The 25,356-nt window shown below is 45.1% G+C and overlaps 1 protein-coding gene across 1 annotated transcript; it reads right to left on the bottom strand.

The window, feature by feature from the left end:
* Window positions 1–7,347: 7,347 nt before the first annotated feature.
* On the bottom strand, window positions 7,348–24,300 carry GPR37 (G protein-coupled receptor 37). Its single transcript, XM_081928849.1, has 2 exons — window positions 22,712–24,300; window positions 7,348–9,758 (listed from the first exon to the last, which is right to left on the bottom strand). The coding sequence occupies exons 1-2, from the start codon at window positions 23,738–23,740 to the stop codon at window positions 8,940–8,942; spliced, it is 1,848 nt and encodes a 615-aa protein (XP_081784975.1). The 5' UTR covers window positions 23,741–24,300; the 3' UTR covers window positions 7,348–8,939.
* Window positions 24,301–25,356: the final 1,056 nt, after the last annotated feature.

Genomic DNA, 25,356 nt, shown 5'->3' with positions numbered 1-25,356 from the left:
GATGTTGACAGACTACAGCTCTATCATCCCTGTTCAATGGTCATGCTGGTCATATATTATGGAAATCCAATATCTGGAATGCCAAAGGTTTACTACCACTGTTTTAAGATGATAAGGAATCAAACACTTACGAGATGGCATCTATTGATTACTAAAATTCTTGGGATGGCAAGATGTGCCTATGGTCGAGTAGTGTAAAAGGTGCATCAGAAATCACAAGGTGCTGCTGAGAGGAATGCCCAGGTTAGTGTCTTAAAAATTTATTTATCTTATTTTATTTATTAAATTTCTATACCACCCTTTATCCGACGATCACAGGGTGGTTTACAATAGAAAAACGCAAAAATACATAACATGGGAACAAAAGAAAACAATAACTCTTTCCCCTACCCCAGTTTAAAAGGCCATAGATTGGCTGATTAGCCAACGGACTGGGAGAAGAAGAATATGTTTTTGTCTGGTGCCTATATGTAACCAAATCACCAGGGGAGCCTACCTAGGAAGAGCATTCCACAAGCAGGGAGCCACCACAGATAAGGTCTGTTCTTGTGTTGCCACCCTCTGGACCTCTTGTAGAGGAGGCACATGAAGAAGGGCCTCAGATGATGATTGCAGGGTGAGAGGACCTTCTGAGTAAACCCATATAATATACCCACTCCTAGCTACATGAACATGAACAGAATCACATCCAGTTTTCCAAGGTTCATTTCCTAAGCTCAGCATACACTTCAGATGAGCACGATTCCATAGGCCTCCGTAGGCTGGATACATTTTAATGTGTTTTTCAGACATGTAGAACGTGAATGTATGTTTTAATCTGTTTTTATATTGCTGTTTTTATGTTTTGATTGATTTACAGAGTTGTTTATGGTTCTTCACTGATAATTTTATTGTTTTCTTCTCTTCGTAAACCGTTTTGAGGTGTTTTTTTTTAAAAAAACAATCAAGCAGTTAAATTTTTTTATGAAATAAATAAAATAAATAAACAACACCGCTGCCCATCTTTTTTCTTTGACCATTTTACAAAGCGAAAGAGTCATCTTTAATAGCTGTGATCAAAGGGATTAAATGTGGTTTCTGTCTGACTGAGTCTGCTGACTTCAAGCTTTGTAGTACAGTATGGATAGGATCCAGAAATACGACACTACTTGGAGGTCACTTTGCCCAGTGAAAAACAGCAGTGTAACCGCTCTGGGTTAGTTTTAACGGAGAGCAGATTTCCTAAACAAATTAAGTGGCCACAGGATTAAAATGAACTGATGATATTGATAAAAACTCGCATATTTTACATAGAAAGTTTCCCCGGGGAGGAAAAAGCTCCCCCTTCTCCCTGGAAAAATTCAATTCTCAAGGCTCTGCGCCGTTCATAATGTTGCCTTGAGCCTGGAAAAGCGGAACAATAGGACTGAAAGAGTCATGAATTACATTCATTCATCTAGAAATGTCAGTGGTACCAGAATTAAATGCTAGCATTGTTAACTACTTTGTTGCCAGTAATCACCAAGGAAGCAATTATTTGTAATTATTTATATGTTTGTTTCAAAGACTTTTTTCTTCTTCTTCCAAGGACCAACCAAAGTGTTATTTGTTGATTGCATTTCCACCCCAACCTTCTCCTGAATGCCTTGCTTTCCCCCCTCATGGGTTTTTTGTTTGTTTGTTTGTTTTGTATTCTTTGCTGATACAGTGGAACCTCAGTCTTCGAGCATCTTGGAAGCTGAACAATTCAGAACCTGAACGCCAAAAACCCAGAATTGCTTCCATTTTCGAACACACCTAGTAAGTCGAATGCCTTCTGCTGCAAATTTTTTCAATGGATTTTGCCGACCACCCTTTGTCAAACGGTCTTCTGGAACAGAATACTTTCAAAAACCGAGGTTCCACTGTGAAATTAAGAAATACCTAGGCCATTTTACAGTGGAACTTTGGTTTTTGAAAGTATTTCGTTCTGGCACAGCAGCAGCGGGAGGCTCCATTAGCTAAAGTGGTACCTCAGGTTAAGAACAGTTTCAGGTTAAGAATGGATCTCCAGAACAAATTAAGTTCTTAACCCGAGGTACCACTGTATACCAAAATCCTAAATCAGCTCTCTTCCCACATTCAAAAGTTTAAAGCTGTCCTGGGTTGTTGTTGCTTTTGGCCAATCTGAGGCTGCACAAAGCAGTCTTGAGTCCTCAACTATCTAGGACAATAGTAGCCAATATCATTCCAGATGTTGTCGGATTGCAAGTCTCCTCAGCTCCAGCCAGCATGGCCAATTGTCAGGGATGGTGGGAGTTATGATCCAACATCTAGAGAACCCCACTTTGACTGCTCTGAGTAAGGCTGAAGAGACATCACCTTGCCAACAAAGGTCCGTATAGTAATAGCTATGGTTTTCCCAGTAGTGATGTATGGAAGTGAAAGCTGGACCATAAAGAAGGCTCTTGAGAGTCCCATGGACTGCAAGAAGATCAAACCTATCCATTCTGAAGGAAATCAGCCCTGAGTGCTCACTGGAAGGACAGATCCTGAAGCTGAGACTCCAATACTTTGGCCACATCATGAGAAGAGAAGACTCCCTGGAAAAGACCCTGATGGTGGGAAAGATGGAGGGCACAAGGAGAAGGGGACGACAGAGGACGAGATGGTTGGACAGTGTTCTCGAAGCTAAAAACATGAGTCTGACCAAACTGCGGGAGGCAGTGGAAGACAGGAGTGCCTGGCGTGCTCTGCTCCATGGGGTCACGAAGAGTCGGACACGACTAAACGACTAAACAACAACAACAACACATTCCAAGCAACTTGTGATATCCATTTGCAGCATCTGCCATTAATTTCCCCTCCTGGATGGACAAGCTCTCGCTGAATTAAGGGACAGCTTGGTTCAGCACCAAGGGACACAGGTGGCGCTGTGGGTTAAAGCCTCAGCGCCTAGGACTTGCTGATCGAAAGGTCGGCGGTTCGAATCCCTGCTGCGGGGTGCGCTCCCGCTGCTCGGTCCCAGCGCCTGCCAACCTAGCAGTTCAAAAGCACCTCCCGGTGCAAGTAGATAAATAGGGACCGCTTACCAGCGGGAAGGTAAACGGCGTTTCCGTGTGCAGCTCTGGCTCGCCAGAGCAGCGATGTCACACTGGCCATGTGACCCGGAAGTGTCTCCGGACAGCGCTGGCCCCTGGCCTCTTAAGTGAGATGGGCGCACAACCCCAGAGTCTGTCAAGACTGGCCCGTACGGGCAGGGGTACCTTTACCTTTTACTTGGTTCAGCAATATTCAACTGTTTTAAACTTTCCCTGTTTACTAAGGTGGAAACAATTTGGCTTCTGATGTACTTGTAACTAAATTGGGTAATGAGCAGAATTTTTTAGCTTTGTGCACTTTCTAATTAATGGAGTGTGCAAAAGTGGGAAGGTTTCTCATTTCATTTTTTAAAAAAGCATCATGCGTTGGGGGGGAGGTAATAAAAAATCTTTTCACCCAGAACAAATCAAAGGTGCTCAAGGAGGCAAGAAAAACAAGCCGTGCATAGACTCCCAACACAAATATTTTTAGCTGAGGAAACATTAGTATTAACAGTTCACAGCAGTTTGGTAATTTACTTTCTCACTTGTTGAAACTGTTGTCTCATTATCAAGCTTAAAAAGTACCGTATTTTTCGCTCCATAAGGCGCACCAGACCATAAGGCGCACCTAGGGTTTTTTTTTTGGGGGGGGGAATCAAGAAAAAAATCCATCCTGCTGGCTGTCTTGGCTTCCTCTTTAGCCGTGTGCAACCTCTCCAGCCGGGAGAGGCTGCGCGCGGCTTTGGCAGAAGCCAAGACAGCGAGCAGGATGGATCCCGATAGCTGTCTTGGCTTCGTTTTTAGCCACAGGGCTGGGGCTGGGGAAGTCTGAGTTTCCCCCGACCCCAGACCTCAGAACAGGTCCGGGAGCGGCGGCAAGGTTGCAAAGCCTTTGGAGCGCAGCGCGAGTTCCCGCTCACCGACCCCTCTCGCTCTCCAGGCTTCAGCGAAAGCAATGCGTAGCCTCCGGCTATCGCTGAAGCCAAGGAGCCTGCATTCGCTCCATAGGATGCACACACATTTCCTCTTAATTTTTGGAGGGGAAAAAGTGCGTCCTATAGAGCGAAAAATACGGTAACCAATTTTAATTTGGGGTAAAATAATTTTATGGACTAAACCAGGTAATCACACATATTAAGTGCTAACACAGCTTAGAAACAACCAATTCTCACAGGCTGTAGTGGGGACAATATATCCCACCCATATTAAAATAATAATAATAATAATTCTAACAACATCAGCGGACAATAGCAGGATTATGATTGGGAAAAGGTGACTGGTTCTCCTTCTCCTTCTTAAAGAATTCTTTCCAAAATGTGATTCAAATAGCACTGGGGGACCTAAACAATCCCAAGACATATAGGACTTAAAGTAAAAGTGTCACTGAACTGCATAAAGGACAACAGGAAATAAGAAATGGTGTGTAAAATATGTTTTTCATCTAAGAGGGCACATGTATACCTACTGGTTCAGTTTCCAGATAAGTACAGACCTGCCCTAAAGATGTGTCTCTTGCGTACAGCTGAAGTGTTTATAGCTATATGTACTACTGTACGATGGCTTCTACGTATCATAGCCCCCAATGCTAGGGGCCTCTAATACCCATAGAGATTTGGAAGTTGAGGTACAGGCTGCTCAACTGAGGGGAGAACCTTTTGTACTTTCTCCCATCTCCTATCTGCCAGAGGATATGGTTCTAACCTTGGACGCATAATATGGGTCCCAAAGAGCACCTCCAACCCAACAACCTCAGAGAAGCCAATGGATACAGGCAAATACAGTGGTACCTTAGGTTACAGACGCTTCAGGTTACAGATGCTTCAGGTTACAGACTCCGCTAACCCAGAAATAGTACCTCAGGTTAAGAACTTTGCTTCAGAATGAGAACAGAAATCGTACTCTGGTAGTGCGGTGGCAGCGGAAGGCCCCATTAGCTAAAGTGGTGCTTTAGGTTAAGAACAGTTTCAGGTTAAGAACGGATCTCCAGAACGAATTAAGTTCTTAACCTGAGGTACCACTGTACCCTTTAGATCTTCATTGGCTCCCAGTACATTTCTGAGCACATTTCAAAGTGTTGGTGCTGACCTTTAAAGCCCTAAATGGCCTTGGTCAAGTATACCTGAAGGAGTGTCTCTACCCCCATTGTTCAGCCCAGACACTGAGATCCAGCGCCGAGGGCCTTCTGGTGGTTCCCTTGCTGCAAGAAGTGAGGTTACAGGGAACCAGGCAGAGGGCCTTCTCGGTAGTAGCGCCTGCCCTGTGGAATGCCCTCCCAGCAGATGTCAAGGCAATAAACAACTATTTTACTTTTAAAAGACAACAGAAGGCAGCCCTGTTTAGGGAAATTTTTAATGTCTGATGCTGTATTGTTTTTAATATTCAGTTGGAAGCTGCCCAGAGTGGCTGGGGAAACCCAGCCAGATGGGCGGGGTATAAATAAATAAATAAATAAATAATAATAATAATAATAATAATAATAATAATAATAATAATTATTTAGTAAATAGAGCCAGCACCTCCCTCAGAAAGGTGGAGCCAGCTACAGAACAGGCTTCCAAAAGCCTACAAAAGATTTCAGATAGCTTCAGATGTCTGCAGAGGCAATGTTCCAATAGTTGCAATAGGACCCAGAGCTCCAGCTAGCAGGACCCACCAAGAGCTGTCCGTGGTCCTGAAAGCCCTCTGCTAAAGAGACATGACATGGGAACATAGGGTGCTGCTTTATATGGAGTCAATGTTGTATAGAATGACAAGCAGTGGCTCTCAAGTTTCAGACAGGGAGCATTCCAGTCCTACCTGGAGATGCCAGGGATTGAACCCGCTACCTTCTGCATGCAAAGCAGGTGCTCTACCATTTAGCTATGGCCTGACTTGGCTTGCCCAGAAGAAAGTCGGACTGACCGTATTCAGCACCTCCCCAAGCCCCAGGCTTCATGAAACATAATACTATGCTTCAAGTACCCCTTGCTGACTGTGCAACCTCACCCATTTTTATCTTGTTCCACTACAATAAGTGGCCTTTATTTTTTTGCTCTTAACGGCGAAGCAACACAAAAAAGCCTTTTCTGGCATGGATTTAGAGTGTAAAAGTTACACCAGTTTAATTGCTGGGTGCCTGGTTGTCCTTTAAGAGCAGGATCAGAAGCTGCAGTAAATTTTTAAAAACTGGCAATCTTTTGTAAAACTTTGTCCTAGCTTTGCCTAAATTTGACTCGCATTATTCTGACTTCCTTGCTGGTGTTAAGTCATGTCCTTTTAGTTATTTTTTAGCACATCTGGAAGTGATTGAATAACAAATCTATGAATGAAGTGCATCAGGAACATAAATAATTCAAAAAAACCCTTGCATTTTTAATCTTAAGGACCAAGGACAATGACACCCCTCCCCATTCCTTGCCGGGTGAACATTACAGTGGTACCTCAGGTTAAGTACTTAATTCGTTCTGGAGGTCCGTTCTTAACCTGAAACTATTCTTAACCTGAAGCACCACTTTAGCTAATAGGGCCTCCTGCTGCTGCCACGCCGACGGAGCACGATTTCTGTTCTCATCCTAAAACAAAGTTCTTAACCTGAAGCACTATTTCTGGGTTAGCGGAGTCTGCAACCTGTAGTGTATTTAACCTGAAGCGTATGTAACCTGAGATACCACTGTAAATGCATCTCATGGAAAGGATAGGTGGATTATTCACAAATTCAGTTAAGTTCTCTCTCTCTCTCTCTCTCTCTGTATATATATATATATATATGCAGGTTTTGGTGTCCTCGGGTGTCTTCCCGTGTAAAAGTTTTACACGGGAAGACACCCGAGGACACCAAAACCTGCATTCCTGTACCCGTGAAAATCTACGAAAGCAAATATATATATATATATATATATATATATATATATATTTCAAGATGGCGCAAATATAAAAGGTGGAATTCAGCTAACAAGCCCCAGCAGAAGTCCTGTGTAATGGGTCTCGCCTCCCCGCCTGCCCCCCAAATTGGATTGGAAGGGCTGGAAGAACTTTCAGAATAGCACACAGGAAGAGTGGAGAGGGGATCTTACTGTCTGCCACACTATTCTTGCACAGGTGGAATGCTTGTATTCCACTCAAGTTGTATCCAGTTACTGAATGAAATAACCCTGACTTTTCCCACTTCTCTTTATTGTAGTAGTAAATAGATGGTGCAGGCTTAGTAGGGATTTTGCATAAGACATGAGACAGCCAGCAAAACAGTCTATCAAATTTTCTGAAATTTGACTCAATTTATGTTTTGAATGAAAACCGGGAGTGAAGGGCGGAAATTATGCACCATACATTGCAAGCCTTCAAATTTATTGTCACTAATTCTGTAGCAAATTCTTACATCTCACCCCCTACAACAGCACCATCACTTACAGCAGGAATTATACACACAGACTGAGGACATACCCTTAGTGTAAAAACAAAAACAAAAAACACTGTAAAAAGAAAATAATGGAATTACAGGCAATACACCTTGTGAGTGGAAATTCCATGGATTGAACAGAACATAATAACTTAGTCTACATCTATGTGTTAGAAAGGAAATACCCATTGTAGAAATATCAAATCTTCTGACTGTACATTGTACATTGAAAAATTATGGGATTCATTTTAATAACGCAGGTTATTTCCTTTAGATATACAAGATTGGGAAGCCACTGTGCAGATATCTCTTGACTTCCAATTCAGTGCAATGATGTGCAACTAGAGGTATCCAAAGAAGGACAGGCACCAAGAAGCCAGGCATACATTTGTCAATATAGTCTGCACTAGTGCTGTTTAAAAATAAAAATAAACAATTGCTACTCGTATAGGAAGAGAGAATCAGCCTTCTGCTATCAAGACAAGTTATCGCCAAGAGTGCTATGCAATTATGACTCGTTCAGTTTTGCAGTTAATGCAAAGAAACAAATGACGGCTTTCCTCATTGTGGAAATAATTTGGTAGAGCCGTTAAAAAGCTGCTCAGCAAAGTAGGAAACTCAAGTATTTTATACTATTTTTAAAAGAACCAATTAATGTCCCATAAAAGGGGCTTCAAACTATTCTTAAATATTCAAACCATATATTTCCATAAAACTTATTTTTTTGGGGGGGGGGGGATAGGGAAAACAATGTGCCTGGTTCAGCCTATATTAAACAATTTCAAATCCCGAAGGAGATTTAAGAATATGCTTCATTTTCTCCCACTGAAATCAATGGGATTATTAGTATTTGTCAACCACTAATTGCTACAGGGGAACCGATGGCACAACTGCAGAATCACATGCACATTTACTCACAAGCAACTTCACTGTGTTCAGTGAAGGTTCTTAGGTTAACTGTGATTAGGATTCAAGCATGATTTCTTCTCCTCCTTCATTTATTTCCCATCTTTTTTCCAATATGGAACTGAAGGCAACGTAAGTATGGCTCCCACATGGTCACCCATCCAGGAACTGACTTAGAATCAGACCTCCATAGTTTCACCAAGCTGGTGGCTCCCTGGGACATCAAAAATGCTAACCATAAGCTGGATCATTCTCATTGTAGTTTTTTGTTTTAGCAGCCAAAATAATATCTAGCAGAAAATTAAATTAAATGATACATAGGAGTGGTTTCCGCCTTCCCTTCAGACACAGAGCGCTAGCACCATATATGAAATGATTTATAACTCCACAATGGCAGTACCTCTTTGTTTTTTAGTGACTAAAACTTATTTCTCAAAGCAAGTATGTTAATATGCAAACCAGTTTACAGTAGGCCTCACAGGACTTCCATTTGCTTCTCGTTTCTCAACATAAACTATGTTGAAATCAAATCAAATTGCAAAACTCCCACTGAAGTTGACAGAACAACCCCGACAGATTTTTGCAAGTTGGACCTGCGTGTTGACCAAAAGGGTGAGCTAACAGTGAGTCCCAACAGAGGCAAATGTGGACATCTCACGACGTATAGTACTGAAAGGGGAGAGTTCAAGCTCTGTAGTATATTCATTGTCATTATCATCACTTGTCACGGTGGAGGATTTCTGGATGCACTCGTCACAGCAGCAACAGCAACACTCCATAAAGGCTCGGCTGAATGGTTTGCAAAGACAGAAAAGGAGAACCGGAGTCACACAAGATTTGAAGAACAACAGAAACTGGCTAATAAGGTGCAGGAGGTCCATAGTCTGCTGAGACACCCCCGTGGACATGTAGGCAGTGACAATATTGCAGATGTTTTCAGGAATGATGCAGAAACCATATAAAATGGTCAGAGCCACGACTGTGCAGTTCATCTGGCTTTCCAGCTGAATTTGTCGCTTGTTTCCCCTCGTACAGGCCTTCTCCACCTTTCGGATTTTCCTTGCCGTCACCAAAGAGCAAGTAATGGTGAAGAGTGTAGGCAAACAGAAGTAGCAGCCAAAATACCACCAGAGCCTCGCGCCGTCGTACGTGAGGGCTAAAACGTAGATGGTGTCAGGCAAGTGGGGAGAGATCTTCACCACGCACCTTTCCACAGGAGGGCTCCCACTGGCTTCCGAGTTTTCCTTAGTCAATTGGCGCAGAACCACCTCAGGGAGCGCCAGCAACAGAGCCCCGACCCATATAACAGCCAGCTTGGCGGTTGTTGACGTACAGTTTTCTATCATCTCGTAATACATCTGCACATTTGTAGCAGCACGGAAACGGTCTATGCAGAGGGCACATAACGTGAAGGTAGTTACTCCAAGGGACGCCACCTGGGAAGGGAGAAATGCAAAAGTGAGTTTAAATATGAACAAGGACTTGAAATATGCACCTTAATAGAGAGCAGAGACAGCCACTATGATGCACTCCAGACTTCAATTCCCATCAGTCGCAACTCACAGGGCCTTCTCGGTAGTGGCGCCCGCCCTGTGGAACGCCCTCCCATCAGATGTTGAGGAAATAAACAACTATCTGACTTTTAGAAGACATCTGAAGGCAGCCCTGTTTAGGGGAGTTTTTCATGTCTGATGTTTTATTGTGATTTTAATTCTGTTGGGACCTGCCCAGAGTGGCTGGGGAAACCCAGCCAGATGGGTGGGGTACACATAATAAGATCATCATCATCATCATAGCATGGCCAAGAGAGTATGGTATAATGGGAGTAGTAGTCCACTAACATCGGGAGGGCTCCACTTTGGCTACCCCTCACTTAAAGGCATACAATATTCAGCACTAGATTTCAAGATGGCTGCTAGCCTGATCCGCAAGCCAGTTATTTCTCTACTGTAGAAATATCTACCCTGTCCATCAACAGACACAATTAACACACATTAACATACAAACTACGACAGACTAACGCCAGAATCATCTAAGAGATCCTGGCAGAGTGCATCAGCTGGGGTACCACATGGCAGGGCACTGTGGAGCCTCTGGCCTCCCTGAAACAGCCAGCCATGGCTTGTCACGACAATCTCTCAGCATGCAAGCGGCAGCTACCGAGAGCCACTGTTCTGTCCCTGAGTGCGCCACTTCCTGCCCTTTGCTCTGGAGATTTATTGGGCTAGTGCACTTTGTATTTGTCCCTGGCAGGTAAATGGAAACACGGCGCCCGAACCTCGCTGCTAGCCTATGGTTACCAGATTTTTTTTCAATGAATCCAGGGACACATTTTTATTTTTTTTTAAGCTGAGTAGCAGCAAGGAGTCAGTAGTGGGGATGGTGAGGCAAAAGACCCTGGACCCAAGCATACATGTATATTCTATAAAGGTGCAAAGCCCTTCTTTCGCACCCTGTGAAACATAAATGCACAGAGTTTTTAAAAAACTGGGCAATGGCTGGCCGGCCGCCACTCCCAAGCCTCCCCCAATCAGTCAAAACAAAAGGGGAAGGAAACAGGAGATCATGCAAGACACATCATATGCGCACAAGACACATCACAGGGGGACTTCCGGTGAGGAAAAATGGTGGGCACCACGGCAGTGAGCAGCTCCTGAAGCCAGCCAGAGCCAACTGTGCTACTGGGCTGGCTCCAAGCTGCTGAGGCTGCCGCTGCCACATTTCCCAGGAACAGATTTGCAAATCTGGGGACATTCCAGAGACGGAATTTGTCCAGGGACAGATCTGCAAATCTGGGGACTGTCCCCGGGAACCAGGGACGTCTGGTAACCCTATGCTAGCCTGAACTTTTAGGCTCAGGAGACGCAAACTACCTTTGCAGGCTGCCAGGTGGTCACTGTGACGTGTTGGGGATTCTTGATACATTGCGTGACCGGAAATTCTAAAACCACTCTCACAATTTGGTTTCAAGTGATATATTGATACATCGCCCAGGCCTAGACCTTTTGCATGTGCTCTTATTGTTTCTGGTTTACTCTATGCAAATTTCCCATAGGTTTTAATACTGAAAGGTGGCTCTTCCGAAGGTTGTTTTTTTAAAATAAATCTCTGTCGAGATGCACTGGAGCTTTGATGGAATACAAACAGGAACTGCTAAAGATTTTTCTTCTCCACCTCCCCCAGAGGATTGCCTTTATTATAAATTAGCCCAGCATCCACATAGTCCATCAGTTTTTTTAAAAAAGAACACCCTTAAAATATTGGGCAGCTGACTGTAATTTTTTGCTTGTTTAATGTTTGCTGAGATAATTAAGATTCTATAGCAGGCACATTTCAAAAGGAAGGCAGAATCCCATCATAATTTTGAAATATTCTTGTTTATGTACATCTCATAAAAAGTTCCGCAAGGACAGAGTGTGTAATTATATGCAATTATAGAAATGTATCCCACACATTGGCCTTCAGCATTTAATGGGCATATCTGATTGCTAAAAGTCAATATCCCTGCGAAATATGAGGCACTTAGGATAAAACCTGGTAAACTCTAGCTCAGCTGAGCAATTCTGATATTTCTTCTCGAGAATCATGGAGCCTTGCAATGAGAGACACGCTTAATTATACCACAGCTGAAGAATGGTAAATATATATATATATTTGGTAGGCAAATCTATTAATTTGGTGAGTTAAACTGTCAGGGATACAGTCGAAGGAAAAAGCTTAGCAAACACAAACCAAATGTGTAGTTTAATTGAGAAGGGGAAAACATATGCCCTCATTCTGAGGTAGTAAAACTTAGGTCAAAAGAACGGGCCAGGGCTAAAATAGCTATCAAATAAGTTGGTTGTGGGTTTTTTTAAAACATCACAGAGCTACTAAAACAGAAAAAAATAAGTTTTGTAACCTTGGCTTCAAAACCAGTAAATTCTTAATAGCATATTCTCATACATTTAACTATTAGCTCAACTGACATCAAGGCCAAGTTTCAATCATCTCTCAGTTTCAGTCTCTGGGCTCTGAAACAGAAATTGAACAATTGCTTAAAACCTCGCCGAGTAGTTCTTATGACAGAATGAGATTACCGTATTTTTTGCACCATAAAACTCACTTTTTTCCTCCTAGAAAGTAAGGGAAAATGTCTGTGCGTGTTATGGAGTGAATGCCTGTGGGTGGCGGAGGGGATCTGCTGCAGTCGTGAGCAGAGGATCCATGGTTCCCCTTCCTTCCCTCCTCCGTGGCTCACTTAGAAACAGCAAAGTGGGAGAAGAGCCGCGGAGTGGGGAGGAGAGAGGGACAGAGAGCCTGCTTGCTTTAAAGAAGCAAAGCAGGAGGGGAGGGGAGCCTTCTCCTCTTATACCCCTCTTCTTCATTATTAGCAGCATCCTTCTCCACCCACCCCACGCGTGTTCCTTCTCCCCTTAAACTCCTCCCCTGCATTATTAGCAGCATCCTTCTCCACACACCCCACGTGTGTTCCTTGTCCCTCGAGTCCTTTTCCTTCCTTCCCCACTTAAAACGTGGTTACAAAGCATGGATCCACATGGAAGGAAACTGGCAAGTGAGATGAAATGGCCCTTGTTATTATTATACTACTAGCAACAACAAGAATGATAAATACATTGGGAATTGAAAAGAAGGAGATAAGGGAGGAAGGGTGCTAGGGGAGGAAGAAGTGAATGTGAAAAGAACAGGGAGAAGGAATGAAAGAATCTGGCAGTTTGAGGGTGGGAATAAGGCACAAACTGAGTGGGAAAGGAGAACAGGAGACGAAATTACAGGAGATTGGTAAGAAGCATGTGAGGAAGGGAAAATATAAAAGAAAAAGCTCGCTCTGCTTACAGTTTCTGGATCAGCAGCTTCTGACTAAAATGGAGTGTCTGAGTCACATTAGCTCCAGGGCAAATGTCTGCAGTTAAGCTTGGGGAAAGCTGCCCTATGGAACACCTTGCCTGTAAGGAAAACGCTGTGGCAAATTTGAAAGTAAATTTCCAAAGGTGGATTAGATATCAGTAGAAAGTGAAGTCAGTAACTGCCAGCTGATTATGCCAAAATCTACCTCCATGTCAGTATTCTGTGACTGTGACCATTTTGTGAGCTGTGGGTCTTTTCAGCCCTCTCAACCTGGCCCTAGAGATAGAAGGGTTGAGGACCCCTCGTCTGCACTATGAATTGCCCCTTCCCAGTTCATTCAATATCGCATTTGTGTTAGACGTGGCCTCAAGAGCCAGTGTGGTGTAGTGGTTAAGAGCGGTGGACTCGTAATCTGGGAAACCGGGTTCGCTTCCCTGCTCTTCCACATGTAGCTGCTGGGTGACCTTGGGCTAGTCACACTTCTTTGAAGTCTCTCAGCCCCACTCACCTCACAGAGTGTTTGTTGTGGGGGAGGAAGGGAAAGGAGAATGTTAGCCGCTTTGAGACGCCTTTGGGTAGTGATAAAGCAGGATATCAAATCCAAACTTCTTCTTCAAGAGCGTTGGAGCTGCTTTCCCATTAACAGAGACATGCTGCAACTTGCAGCTGTGTCTGTATGATACAACTATGTGGGGCGGGCCATCTTTTCCACAGAATTGGCACGTAGCTTACATACAGCTGGAGTGACATCTAAAGGGCACCTAAGACCAGGGATTCTGTTGGTGGACTGGCTGCACGTAGATGCTTTGACCAACTTGCCAAGTTGGCGTCAGAAGTGGTACTGAGGTCTTACAAGCTGTTGGCATACAAGCTCCTTTAAACTAGCATCATGATGCTGTTGGTACTGTTGCCTTGCTGTTTCTGTGCTACAGGAAAGGCAGGGGTACAGGATCTGCTCTGCGTGTCAGAATGTGCCAGGTTCAATTCCCAGAATCCCCAGGTTAAGGCTGGGAAAAGACCACCATCTGAAACCCTAGAGAAATAACACTGAACTAGATGGATCGCTGGTTGGACTCCTATGTACAGCTTCCGATGTTCCTCCTCAAATTGAAAGAGCAATCCTGCCATCCTCTACTGTGTAAACTCAGAAGGGAGCTTAATGCCAAGGCCAGCACAGGCAGAACTAATTCTGTAGCACAGAGATAACAAATGTAGCTTTTTTACTCCCCAAATATTGCTGACCTCTGTTTTCTGCCAAGTCTAAGACAAATCCCTTCCTGTTTTGAAATCTCAACATTCAGAGTTTAAGCCCGATACAAGTATTTGTGGATCACAAAGAGCCAGCTTCGCTGTTACTTTTTCCGCACTCGCATCTTTTAAGATGCGGGGAGGGAACTGGGAAATGAACAGTGAGAGACACAAGCCTTTCTAATATCTGAATGATCAAAAACAAATCTTACCAGCTGGTCAAAAGCTTGGCTGGCAGAACACCGGAATGGTTGCCAGGAAGCAAGAATTTAAATGGAACTTCAGGCTTTTTAAGAAAAGAAAATGTGCGACGTAGTATTAGCCAACTACATTAGCCGTGTACCTATCGATCTTATGACACACACAACTTGCGGACCTGTGCCGGAAGCCCAATCCAATTTTCTCTGCCAAATTCGCTTTGAACCACTTCGACAAATACTTTAGTATCGTGGAGCACTAAGTAACTATGCTCCAGTCCTCCCCACACTGCAAAGGTGCCATGAGTAGGAGACACAAAGCAATTTAAGTTAGACGTGGACTAAGGAAGGGCACTGCTTCTGTTTGTATAACTGGTTGTCTGGAGGCGGTTGGAGGATGGATGGCGGCTAACAGATTGAGGTTGAATCCTGACAAAACAGAAGTACTGTTTTGGGGAGAAAGGAGGTGGGCGGGTGTGGAGGACTCCCTGGTCCTGAATGGGGTAACTGTGCCCCTGAAGGACCAGGTGCACAGCCTGGGAGTCATTCTGGACTCACAGCTGTCCATGGAGGCGCAGGTCAATTCTGTGTCCAGGGCAGCTGTTTATCAGCTCCATCTGGTACGCAGGCTGAGACCCTACCTGCCCGCAGACTGTCTCACCAGAGTGGTGCATGCTCTGGTTATCTCCTGCTTGGACTACTGCAATGCACTCTACGTGGGGCTACCTTTGAAGGTGACCCGGAAACTACAACTAATCCAGAATGCGGCAGCTAGACTGGTGACTGGGAGCGGCTGCCGAGACCATGTAACACCAGTCTTGAAAGACCTACACTGGCTCGCAGTACGTTTCTGAGCACAATTCAAAGTGTTGGTGCTGACCTTTAAAGACCTAAAAGGTCTCGGTCCAATATACCTGAAGGAGCATCTCCACCCCCCATCGTTCTGCCTGGACACTGAGGTCCACCTATGAGGGCCTTCTGGCGGTTCCCTCGCTGCGAGAAGCCAAGTTACAAGGAACCAGGCAGAGGGCCTTCTTGGTAGTGGCACCCGCCCTGTGGAACGCCCTCCCACCAGATGTCAAAGAGATAACCAACTACCAGACTTTTAGAAGACATCTGAAGGCAGCCCTGTTTAAGGAAGCTTTTAATTTTTAATAGGTTATTGTATTTTAATGTTCTGTTGGAAGCCGCCCAGAGTGGCTGGGGAGGCTCAGCCAGATGGGGAAGGGGTATAAATAAATTATTATTATTATTATTATTATTATTATTATTATTATTATTATTATTATTATCATCATCATCATCATCATCACTGCTTTAGATCCAAGAATAAGCATGCCTTTATAACTATCGTTATTTACCAGTAAAACAAATGGCCATTTTGTGACAGCCCAGGTGTGTGGAGGGAAGGCCTGTTTGTTGCAGAATTCTCTCCTCAAAACCCACTTGGACAAACCCATTTGGCCCTATCCATGCAGTTCCAGCCCTTATCTTATAATGAGGCAATGGGATGTACAAGCTGATCTTGCCCCTCTCTGGAGAGTAGTAGGCACCACCTCTCTGGAAGAGCTGGTTATTGAACCGAAGGCGCCTTACCTTTGCTTAAATTTCTGTGCAGCTAGGGAGACAGGCATGGAAGGGGACTCACCACTGAGCTAGAGGAAGGTGGCAGACCTGTGTCATTTGACCAGCAGGGCTCTCAATAAGATACTGCTGTGTCTCCAAATGAAAAGAAGCGGCCTGACCCTTAGCCTTCTCAGAGTCTTCCGCCATCCACTGCAAGTCCCCCAGGTCATGGTTCTCAATATCTCTGCATATCAGAGAATGACCACACCCTCCAGACATAAAAAGCATGTGAATAATCCCTCAAAATGCATCGTACACCATGTGCATTTGTTCATGTGGCATAGGGACTTTGAGGAGCCTTGAAAAGATAATAAGGAATGTACAGTGGTAAGGTAAAGGTAAAGGGACCCCTAACCATTAGGTCCAGTTCTGACCGACTCTGGGGTTGTGGAGCTCATCTCGCTTTACTGGCCGAGGGAGCCGGCGTACAGCTTCCGGGTCATGTGGCCAGCATGACTAAGCCTCTTCTGGCGAACCAGAGCAGCACATGGAAACACTGTTTACCTTCCCGCTGGAGTGCTACCTATTTATCTACTTGCACTCTGATGTGCTTTCGAACTGCTAGGTGGGCAGGAGCAGGGACCGAGCAACGGGAGCTCACCCCGTTGCGGGGATTCGAACCACCGACCTTCTGATCAGCAAGTCCTAGGCTTTGTGGTTTAACCCACAGCGCCACCTGCGTCCCATGACAGTGGTACCTCGGGTTAAAAACTTAATTTGTTCTGGAGGTCCGTTCTTAACCTGAAACTGTTCTGAACCTGAGGTACCACTTTAGCTAATGGGGCCTCCCGCTGCCGCTGCGCTGCCAGAGCATGATTTCTGTTCTCATCCTGAAGCAAAGTTCTTAATCCGAGGTACTATTTCTGGGTTAGCAGAGTCTGTAACCTGAAGCGTCTATAACCTGAAGCGTCTTTAACCCGAGGTATTACAAAATCAAAGGGAAGGTGATGGTGGGGAAAGAGTTTAGTATAGATAGGACATTTTTGAGTACTTCTTCTGCTATCAATTAAAATTTTCGTGTGGCCAAGCCAAGAGTGTACTTTACACAGAGGTAAAACATTTAACTCAAAAAGGCAGCCTATACTTTAAATTTAAAAATGCAGATTCAGAAAACAATACAGGCAGCGACCGTTTTAGGCACTTTCGATATGTGCGTCCCACCAAACCTCGAAGTGACCCCAAAATGTCATAAAAGGGGTGGAAGACAGTGGGGGCAGGGTGAGGGCAGAATGGGGCGTCCGCAGGCTTTTTCAGTGGTGTTTCAAATATACACGATTTCCCATAAACATGTGGTCCCTTGCAATGTAAACCCCGTGTAATTTGGGAGTTGCCTGTAATTGCAAAGAACATTTTAACAATATATAGCGCAGAAAGATATATAAAATTTTATACTTTTTTTGCATGTTCTCATTACTAATTTTCTGCATAATTAACGCCTACTCAGCTGTACTGACGGGTAATTAAAACACAAATAGCTGCACTGGGGAAAACGCAGTATTGTTAATTTGGATTAGTAAAGACCCCCCTAAGTAAAATACTATACACCTGCTTATGGTGCAATTGGTTGGTTAACTTGCAGGCTCATAATCTGATCCGCCTACTAGGAGATGTGTCTCTTAACAAGTACTGTTATGTATTCAGCATCAATAAAACTCTCACCAAAGGAGTCATTTATAGATCACTTAAGTTTGTGTGAGTGTGAGCCAAGGGGCCTTTATCAGTGGAAGTGGCCTGTAAATAACTACCTTACCAAACACTATCAAAATAGCGTAATACCTTTGGAGTGAGAACATGTCACAACCATTTGTACCTGTTTGCAATCTATAATATGAATTCTTCCATGGATCTAAAAGGTAAAGGTAAAGGGACCCCTGACCATTAGGTCCAGTCGTGACCGACTCTGGGGTTGCGGCGCTCATCTCGCTTTATTGGCCAAGGGAGCCAGCGTACAGCTCATGTGGCCAGCATGACTAAGCCGCTTCTGGCGAACCAGAGCAGTGCACGGAAACGCCGTTTAGCTTCCTGCCAGAGCGGTAGCTATTTATCTACTTGCACTTTGATGTGCTTTCAAACTGCTAGGTTAGCAGGAGCAGGGACCAAGCAATGGGAGCTCACCCATCACAGGGATTCGAACCGCTGACCTTCTCATCAGCAAGTCCTAGGCTCTGTGGTTTAACCCACAGCGCCACCTGCGTCCATGGATCTACTCTACAGCAATTGATTGCAGCTTAAATGTTACATGTTGTTGTTATTTTTTGGTTCTATTTAAGGCTGCAAGTTTCATTCCATAGGAATACTCCCAGTGAAATCAAGGGCACACCTCTGTCGAAAATGCATCAAGGCTGCAGCTATGAAAAGCAATTTCTTGCAGTCTCTTACTAATTTACAATATATGCAAACTGTCCGAAGTACGCAAACAATACATTTTCCAAACAGCATGGTCATTTTACTTGGTATGAACAATTTAAACTATATACAGTTTTCAGTTGTTTTGTTTTTAAGCAGACTTCCCATTACACCACTAACAAAAGAGATTTCAAATGCAAAATGCAAATACAGCATATGAATAATACTGTTTCCATAGTAAATTAAAGTTTGGGAATAAATTCAGGAGAAAACACTGGAAATTAAATAGCTGCTTTCCATTGTGTGTGGGTTTTTTTATTAGCTAAAGGCAAATTAACATAAAATTGAATTTTAAGTCTTTAAAGAGAATTCCTCTCACAGCAAAATGCTTTTGTTTATGGTCCAGAGACTTGACAAAACTAATGCAACAGAATAGACCACACCCAAATATTCCTAACAACTTGTCCCAAGTGGAGCTTAAAGATTCATACTGGAAACATGCCAGAAGCCCAAGGCCTGAATAAATCTTCATGATTTTGTGGCATGAAGCGAACATGAAATCCATAATTTATTTGGCATGAATACTGCAGAGGTTGGGGCAAGCTTGGTTAAACTCTTCATAAATCTTTGTTTAGACCTTCAAAAACATTGCATGGCTGTATTTTAGCAGTCTACTCCTTAATAAGAACAGATTCGGGCCGACTGATATAAAGATTTGAGTGTGGTTCTCACCACAAAGCTTCTCCCCTTCAGCCAGCACCCATGACATACTGGTAATGAATGGATCTTTTGAGCATATAGATAAGATGAGAGTTCAGGTATCGTGCCTACCAGCCTTCTTTTTCCTTCAAGGCCACTGGTGATGCTTGGGTGGGAATCATTCAGGTGACTGAGCCCACCTACATGATAAAAATATCCATATATTACTGATGACATGGGAACTAGCCGGAAGGGAGAAATGGCAATCATACCTCAAAGATGAAATACGGGTTGGACTTCAGAGAACAACTCTTTTAACACAGCAGGATGAGAAGTACTTGGCTCAACAGTTAAATTGCCAGCGATAACCCAATTGCTTCACCAGCACAGGAGCATGCAGCAACATGAGCATGGGTTGAGCAACAGTGCGCTAGGTTACTGCCTTAGTACACTCTGGAGGCTATAGAACATAGGTCATTCATGGGAGTTTTCTCTGAATGATCACCAATCTCTCCCACAAAGCAGGATGGGAACCTCGCTTACTTAAGAGGGTCAAAGCTGGCAATTTGTCCAGCCTCTATTCACTTATAACATCGGACAGTCTCTTAAATCAGGTGGCTCTAAGTATACCAGATTCATGGGGAAACTCCAATACAGGCTTCCTCAACCTCGCCCCTCCAGCTGTTTTGGGACTACAACTCCCATGATCCCTAGCTATCAGGACCAGTGGTCAGGGATGATGGGAATTATAGTCTCAAAACATCTGGAGGGCCGAGGTTGAGGAAGCCTGTTCTAATACCTAAATGGGGCACAGTAAGCCCAGTTCTGCTTTAGCATGGGGTTTCCCCCACAAACCAGCTTTATAAAAACAGAGGACAAAGAGGGATATGTTGTAATTAAGAATGATACAGAGGAAGTGAATGGGAAAAGATAGTTTACTCTCTTCTGTAATGTTGATCATCTAATAAATATTTATTGGCAATAGGGTCAGGACAGGTAAATAGGGTACTCGTCATCCAACATACACAGTTGGCTTCATATCCATTGATTTCCTGGAAATAATTGGTTGGAAATGGTTGGACACAGGATGATATGATATGAGTCCTCAGCATGATCCATTGGGACTTTTCTTAGAGATGGGAAACTTGCAACTCTCCAGACACTGCTCACCTACAACTCCCATCATCCTTCACCATTGGTCTTGTTGGCTGGGTTGACGGGAGCTGGAATTCAATAACATCTGAAGGGCTACAGGTTCCCCCATCCATATCTTACAATCTTAATACCATAAATGCACCTTTAAAATAAAAAAGTGAAACACTGACCTTGTAAGGAACAGGGGAGAGTTTGCCCACATCGTTGCAGGTTTACAATTTCATGCCACTCATTTAAACAATCTCTGTGCTGCTTTTCCGGATCACAGATCCTCCCAGAATTGACTTACGGTGAAGAAACCACAACAAAACCAAACGTAGCAACTACACAGTTAAAATCCAGATATGGATTTCATTGACGATTGCCTGACAATGACTAGACCTACAGTAAAGGAACACTGGCAGTTGTTATTGGGACATCTAACTTTATAAACAGCTCTGGTTCCACGGTGAAAAGGGATACGTTTATTCAATACAGCTGTGTTGTATGAGGAGTGATGCAGTTTAGGGCTATACCCTAAAGGAGAGCATTTATACGTCACAAATCAAAGCTGTGACAGTTACAAGTTGTTGGGCAATGCATTTTCATGCCGGTGCGCCTCCCAGTACAACAGGATTGGGAAGAAAGAGAGAAAGTTCACACCCACTCTTCCATCCCCATGCCAGTCAGATTTAAATACAATTCAATGAATAGTTTCATGTTTAACAAACAGGACCTCCTTCTTAAAATATAATGAGAAGTGCTGCTGTTGGTTACCGTATTTTTTGCTGTATAAGACTCACATTTTCCCTCCTAAAAAGTAAGGGGAAATGTGTGTCCGTCTTATGGAGCGAAAGCAAGCTGTGCAGCTATCCCAGAAGCCAGAACAGCAAGAGGGATTGCTGCTTTCACTGTGCAGAGATCCTTCTTGTTGTTCTGGCTTCTGAGATTCAGAATATTTTTTTTCTTGTTTTCCTCCTCCAAAAACTAGGTGCGTCTTGTGGTCTGGTGCGTCTTATAGAGCGAAAAATACGGTAAATCGATATTGTATACTACAGAGTAGTATAGCCTGCCAGAATTACGGTACTCTACAGCACTATCAGCCAGCTTTAGTGTGTGTGTGGTGTGTGTGTGTGCGCACCCCAGTAAATAAATAAAACAGACAACCTGAATGGTGGTAGGATTCTGGCCAGCTGGCTGAAGGCCTGGCAGAGTATCTGTGCTCTTGCCAAGAAGCAAGGATTTAAGTGGAACCTGAGGCATTTAAAGAAAAGAAGGCAGAAGTGGAGGATTTGGAACTAACCAGTTACATTAATAATGCATCCATCAGTTTGATGGTTTTCTGACTATCAAGCCACATCCTTCAATCCATTACTTTCCAACTCGAGAATGAAAATATTTTTCGTCTTCGGCAGTAAATCTGGCAAGAGCAAGAGTTATAGGCAACTTCTCTCCCCACACTATGTGCGGCTTCTTGAACATCAAGTACTTCCATATATAGTTGAGGCACACTTGTGAATACATGCATGTATTTGAATTAGATGTACCCTGATTCGATGTTCCTTTTTATTATGAGTGCAGGATTGGCATCCTTTAACAGTGTGTTTATTTTGGTAGCCCGGCCCATCAATTAAAGCGGAATATTTGGATTTAAGCCTATTAAACACCGATCTAAATGTTTTTATGTGGGGGGGGGTCAGTTCAACTTAAAGCCGTAAAACATATATTTCCAAGTAAGGTTTATTCCAAGCACTTCAAATCTGCTTTTGAAATCAAATTGTAGGGGGTGCACCGTCCAAAAATTGTTATCCCATCGTCCAAACACAGCTTGTCTTACTAAATGCCCTAAGCGAGTGCAGGTAGCAATCCTTACATGCAGCAGAGAAGGAAGCCCCCATGCATGAGGATCAGAGCCAACTTCAATCGACTTACATTCACATCATGAGCTTACAATCAAGGTGCTGATCTCACTGAAGTCAACAGGACTACAGCAACTCAAAACATAAATACTCTCGCTGAACTAGTCAATGGTGGGCGGAAGAATTATGAAGCCGCTAAGCACCACCTGAGTCAAATAAATAAGCAAGCAGAAATATTTCACGTCTCCAAATAAACATGACAACATCCAACCATTAGGTTATGAAGAACAACTGATGGGAGTGAACAGAACATTCCTGGAAGAAGTCTCACCCCAGGAGAGGGGTAATTCTTAACTAACTGTCAGCAAATATGGGACATCAAAGAGCAACAGGACCAATGAGATTACAGGTTATTGCATTCATTGTGCTTACCTCAATGTACGGTACAATTTTGCAAGAGAAATCGTCCAGCAGCCACTTTTTGGTGAGCTCTTGAAAGATTACCAAAGGCAAGCAGAAAAAAATGATGAGAAAATCCCAGAAGGCTAGGTTGGCCAGCAAGGAGTTGGAGATGCTTCTCATGTAGTAGTTGTGGCACACGATGCACATCACTGCCATGTTGCCCATTATCCCAATGCCAAAGATCACTATCGACAGGCACATGACTGCGTAGGCACCATATGATTCCTCAGTCAGCGGGTAGAAAGGGTTCTTGACCCGGGCTGGTCGGAATGTACCATTCCTGAAAGAGCCAGCTGTGGATCCATTCAAAGGCAACGCCTGGGGGAAATCATTTTCTGGCCCAGGAGAAGGAGTCATCTGGCTGTCCATTGAGTCACTGAAGTTCCTTACAAGACTATCCGTGAGAGCCTTGACTTCTCCTGATCTCCCTCCGTCCTGGGGCTGTCCAGCTCCCCTCTTGCTTCTTGCATGCCTTTTGGAACGAATGCTTCCTGGGTCTCTACCACTTTCCTTCTTCTGTACCTGTGCCCCAGGGAGATCAGAGTATCTCCCAACCTCCAAGACTACAGAAAGGTCTTTATTCAGCTGGCTCTCGCCACCTCCTTCCAAAGGGCCATTGGACTGATGTGTGGCTTTCAGTGGGTGAGTTCTTTGTTGGCCAGTTTCTGCTGCAGTCCAGCCCCTGGCACGATCATAATTCTCCAAGGAACCCCAATCACCCAAATCTTTAGCTGTAGCCTTCGATCTGGCTAAATGCCCTTTCTGCAGGGAAGCCTGAGCAACACTCCCCAAAGGGGAGACACCCATAGTCCTGGGTGCCACCACTCGCCAGGGCAGTGGAGTGGCTGCCTGGCACCACGATCCACACTCCCTGCCCTTTCTGCCAACATCAAGGCCATCTCCTTTCACTGGCACCTGGAGCGATGCTTCATGGGCAAAGGCAGACAGGGCGCCCAGAAGCCAAGCCAAGCCAAGGGGTGTCGTCTTGACAAGCTGCATGGTTTAGGGTAGGAGCTGGGTGCCCTCCAGTTCTCCTTTAGTAACACCCACTGCCCAAGCTGGTGAAGCTGCCAGTCACACCCATTTCACCCATAACCTGGACCCAGGACTCCTTTCCAGTCCCAGCAACGTTCAGATGGGCACCATTGCCACGATAAGAGAACAAGGGTCTAGAAAAACAGCACTGAGCTGACCTGGGGGGAAAAATGATCCGGAGAATGATGGATAATAAACCATACGGTTCCTTCGTTTGCACAGGCTTCAAGTTCGACTCATGTCCTCAGCAAATGTATCCACGATTTGGAGACAGAGAAGAGCCCAACCTCACCCAGAAAATTAAAAGAAAGAAATCTCCTTGCCCAGGAGAGAGGGGTGGGTGGGTGTGTTTTTCACACACACACCCCTGCAGCCTCTCGGGACAGGTCTGCCAAAGTTGCATCAACCCCGATCGCGAATGGAGACTGCAAGCGCAGACGGTCCTGCTGGACCCGCGCACGGAAAGCCACCCGGCGCTCCGCCTTTCCCAGCGACGGTTGCCTGGGGGCGTTTTGCTCGCGCCCTCCCGAGATCGCCCTCAGCCGCTGGCCCGCCGTCGGGGCGCGATCCCCGGGGGGAAGCAGCGAGCCAAGCGCTCCATCGTCGCCGCTCCCAGCGGATGGCACACACGAGTGGGTCGCCTGCGCGCGATCAAGGCGCTCCGTGCGCCTGGGAAGGAGGAGAAGCCCAAGGGCTGCGCCGGCGAAGGAGCTGAGGCGGAGCTGCGGCGGCCACCGAACGAAGCATTTCAGAAGAAGAAGAACAATGAAGCGAGAGCGGCTTCCCGCCCCACCGGCGCCCGCAAAGTTGCCTCGGGTAGCGGCGCCAAGTTGGCTGGCAGCGGCGCCCACAGCAACGTGTTGCTGCTGCCTCCAGTCTACGCGGCTGGGCGGATGGAGAGGAAGAGACCCGCCGCCGCTGCTGCTGTCCGTGCGCGGCTCTGGGAAGCCTCTGAGGGAGACGCTGCTCGGCTCGGCTTTCTTAGCTTGGGCTCTTCCCTCTCCCTCTCTCTCTCCCCGCCTCCGGGCTACCAGGCGCGAGCGCACGGCTTCCCCTGGCGGCTTACGCTCTCCTCCGCCGAGCGCTCACGCGAGCTCCCCTTCCTTGCGCGCTTTGTGGCGGCTTCTGTAGCTAGAAGAGAAGGGGGGGCGGGAAGAGAGGAGGACGGCAGTGCGCACGCGCCGCTCCCCCAGGGGTCCGGGGCGAGCGGCGCTTGTCCCTCTCGCCCCAGATCCTAAGAGGAGCGAGCCAGAGGCTCCTCGCGGGTGTTTCTCTTCATGGCGCCTATTTCTCTCCCTCTCTCTCTCTCTCTCTCTCTTGGGCGGATGCTCTCCTGGGAACAGGGATGAAGATGACATGTAGACATAGGACATTCGACCCCCTCCCCCATAAAATATTTGAGGAGGCTGCCCATGGGCTTAGCCAGGAGGCAGGTGCCCCCCAAGTCAAGTAAATAAATAGATATACTTAGCTAACTGACCAATTGCGTCACAGAAAACTCAGTTCTACACACACACACACTCCAACATAAGAACTGCTATCCAAAATAGGTCATCACCCAGTGCTTTTTTTCTTTAAAA

The sequence above is a fragment of the Podarcis melisellensis genome, assembly GCF_964234715.1.
Source record: "Podarcis melisellensis genome assembly, chromosome: 10".
NCBI lineage: Eukaryota > Metazoa > Chordata > Lepidosauria > Squamata > Lacertidae > Podarcis > Podarcis melisellensis.
This window is presented reverse-complemented; position numbering and strand designations above follow the sequence as displayed.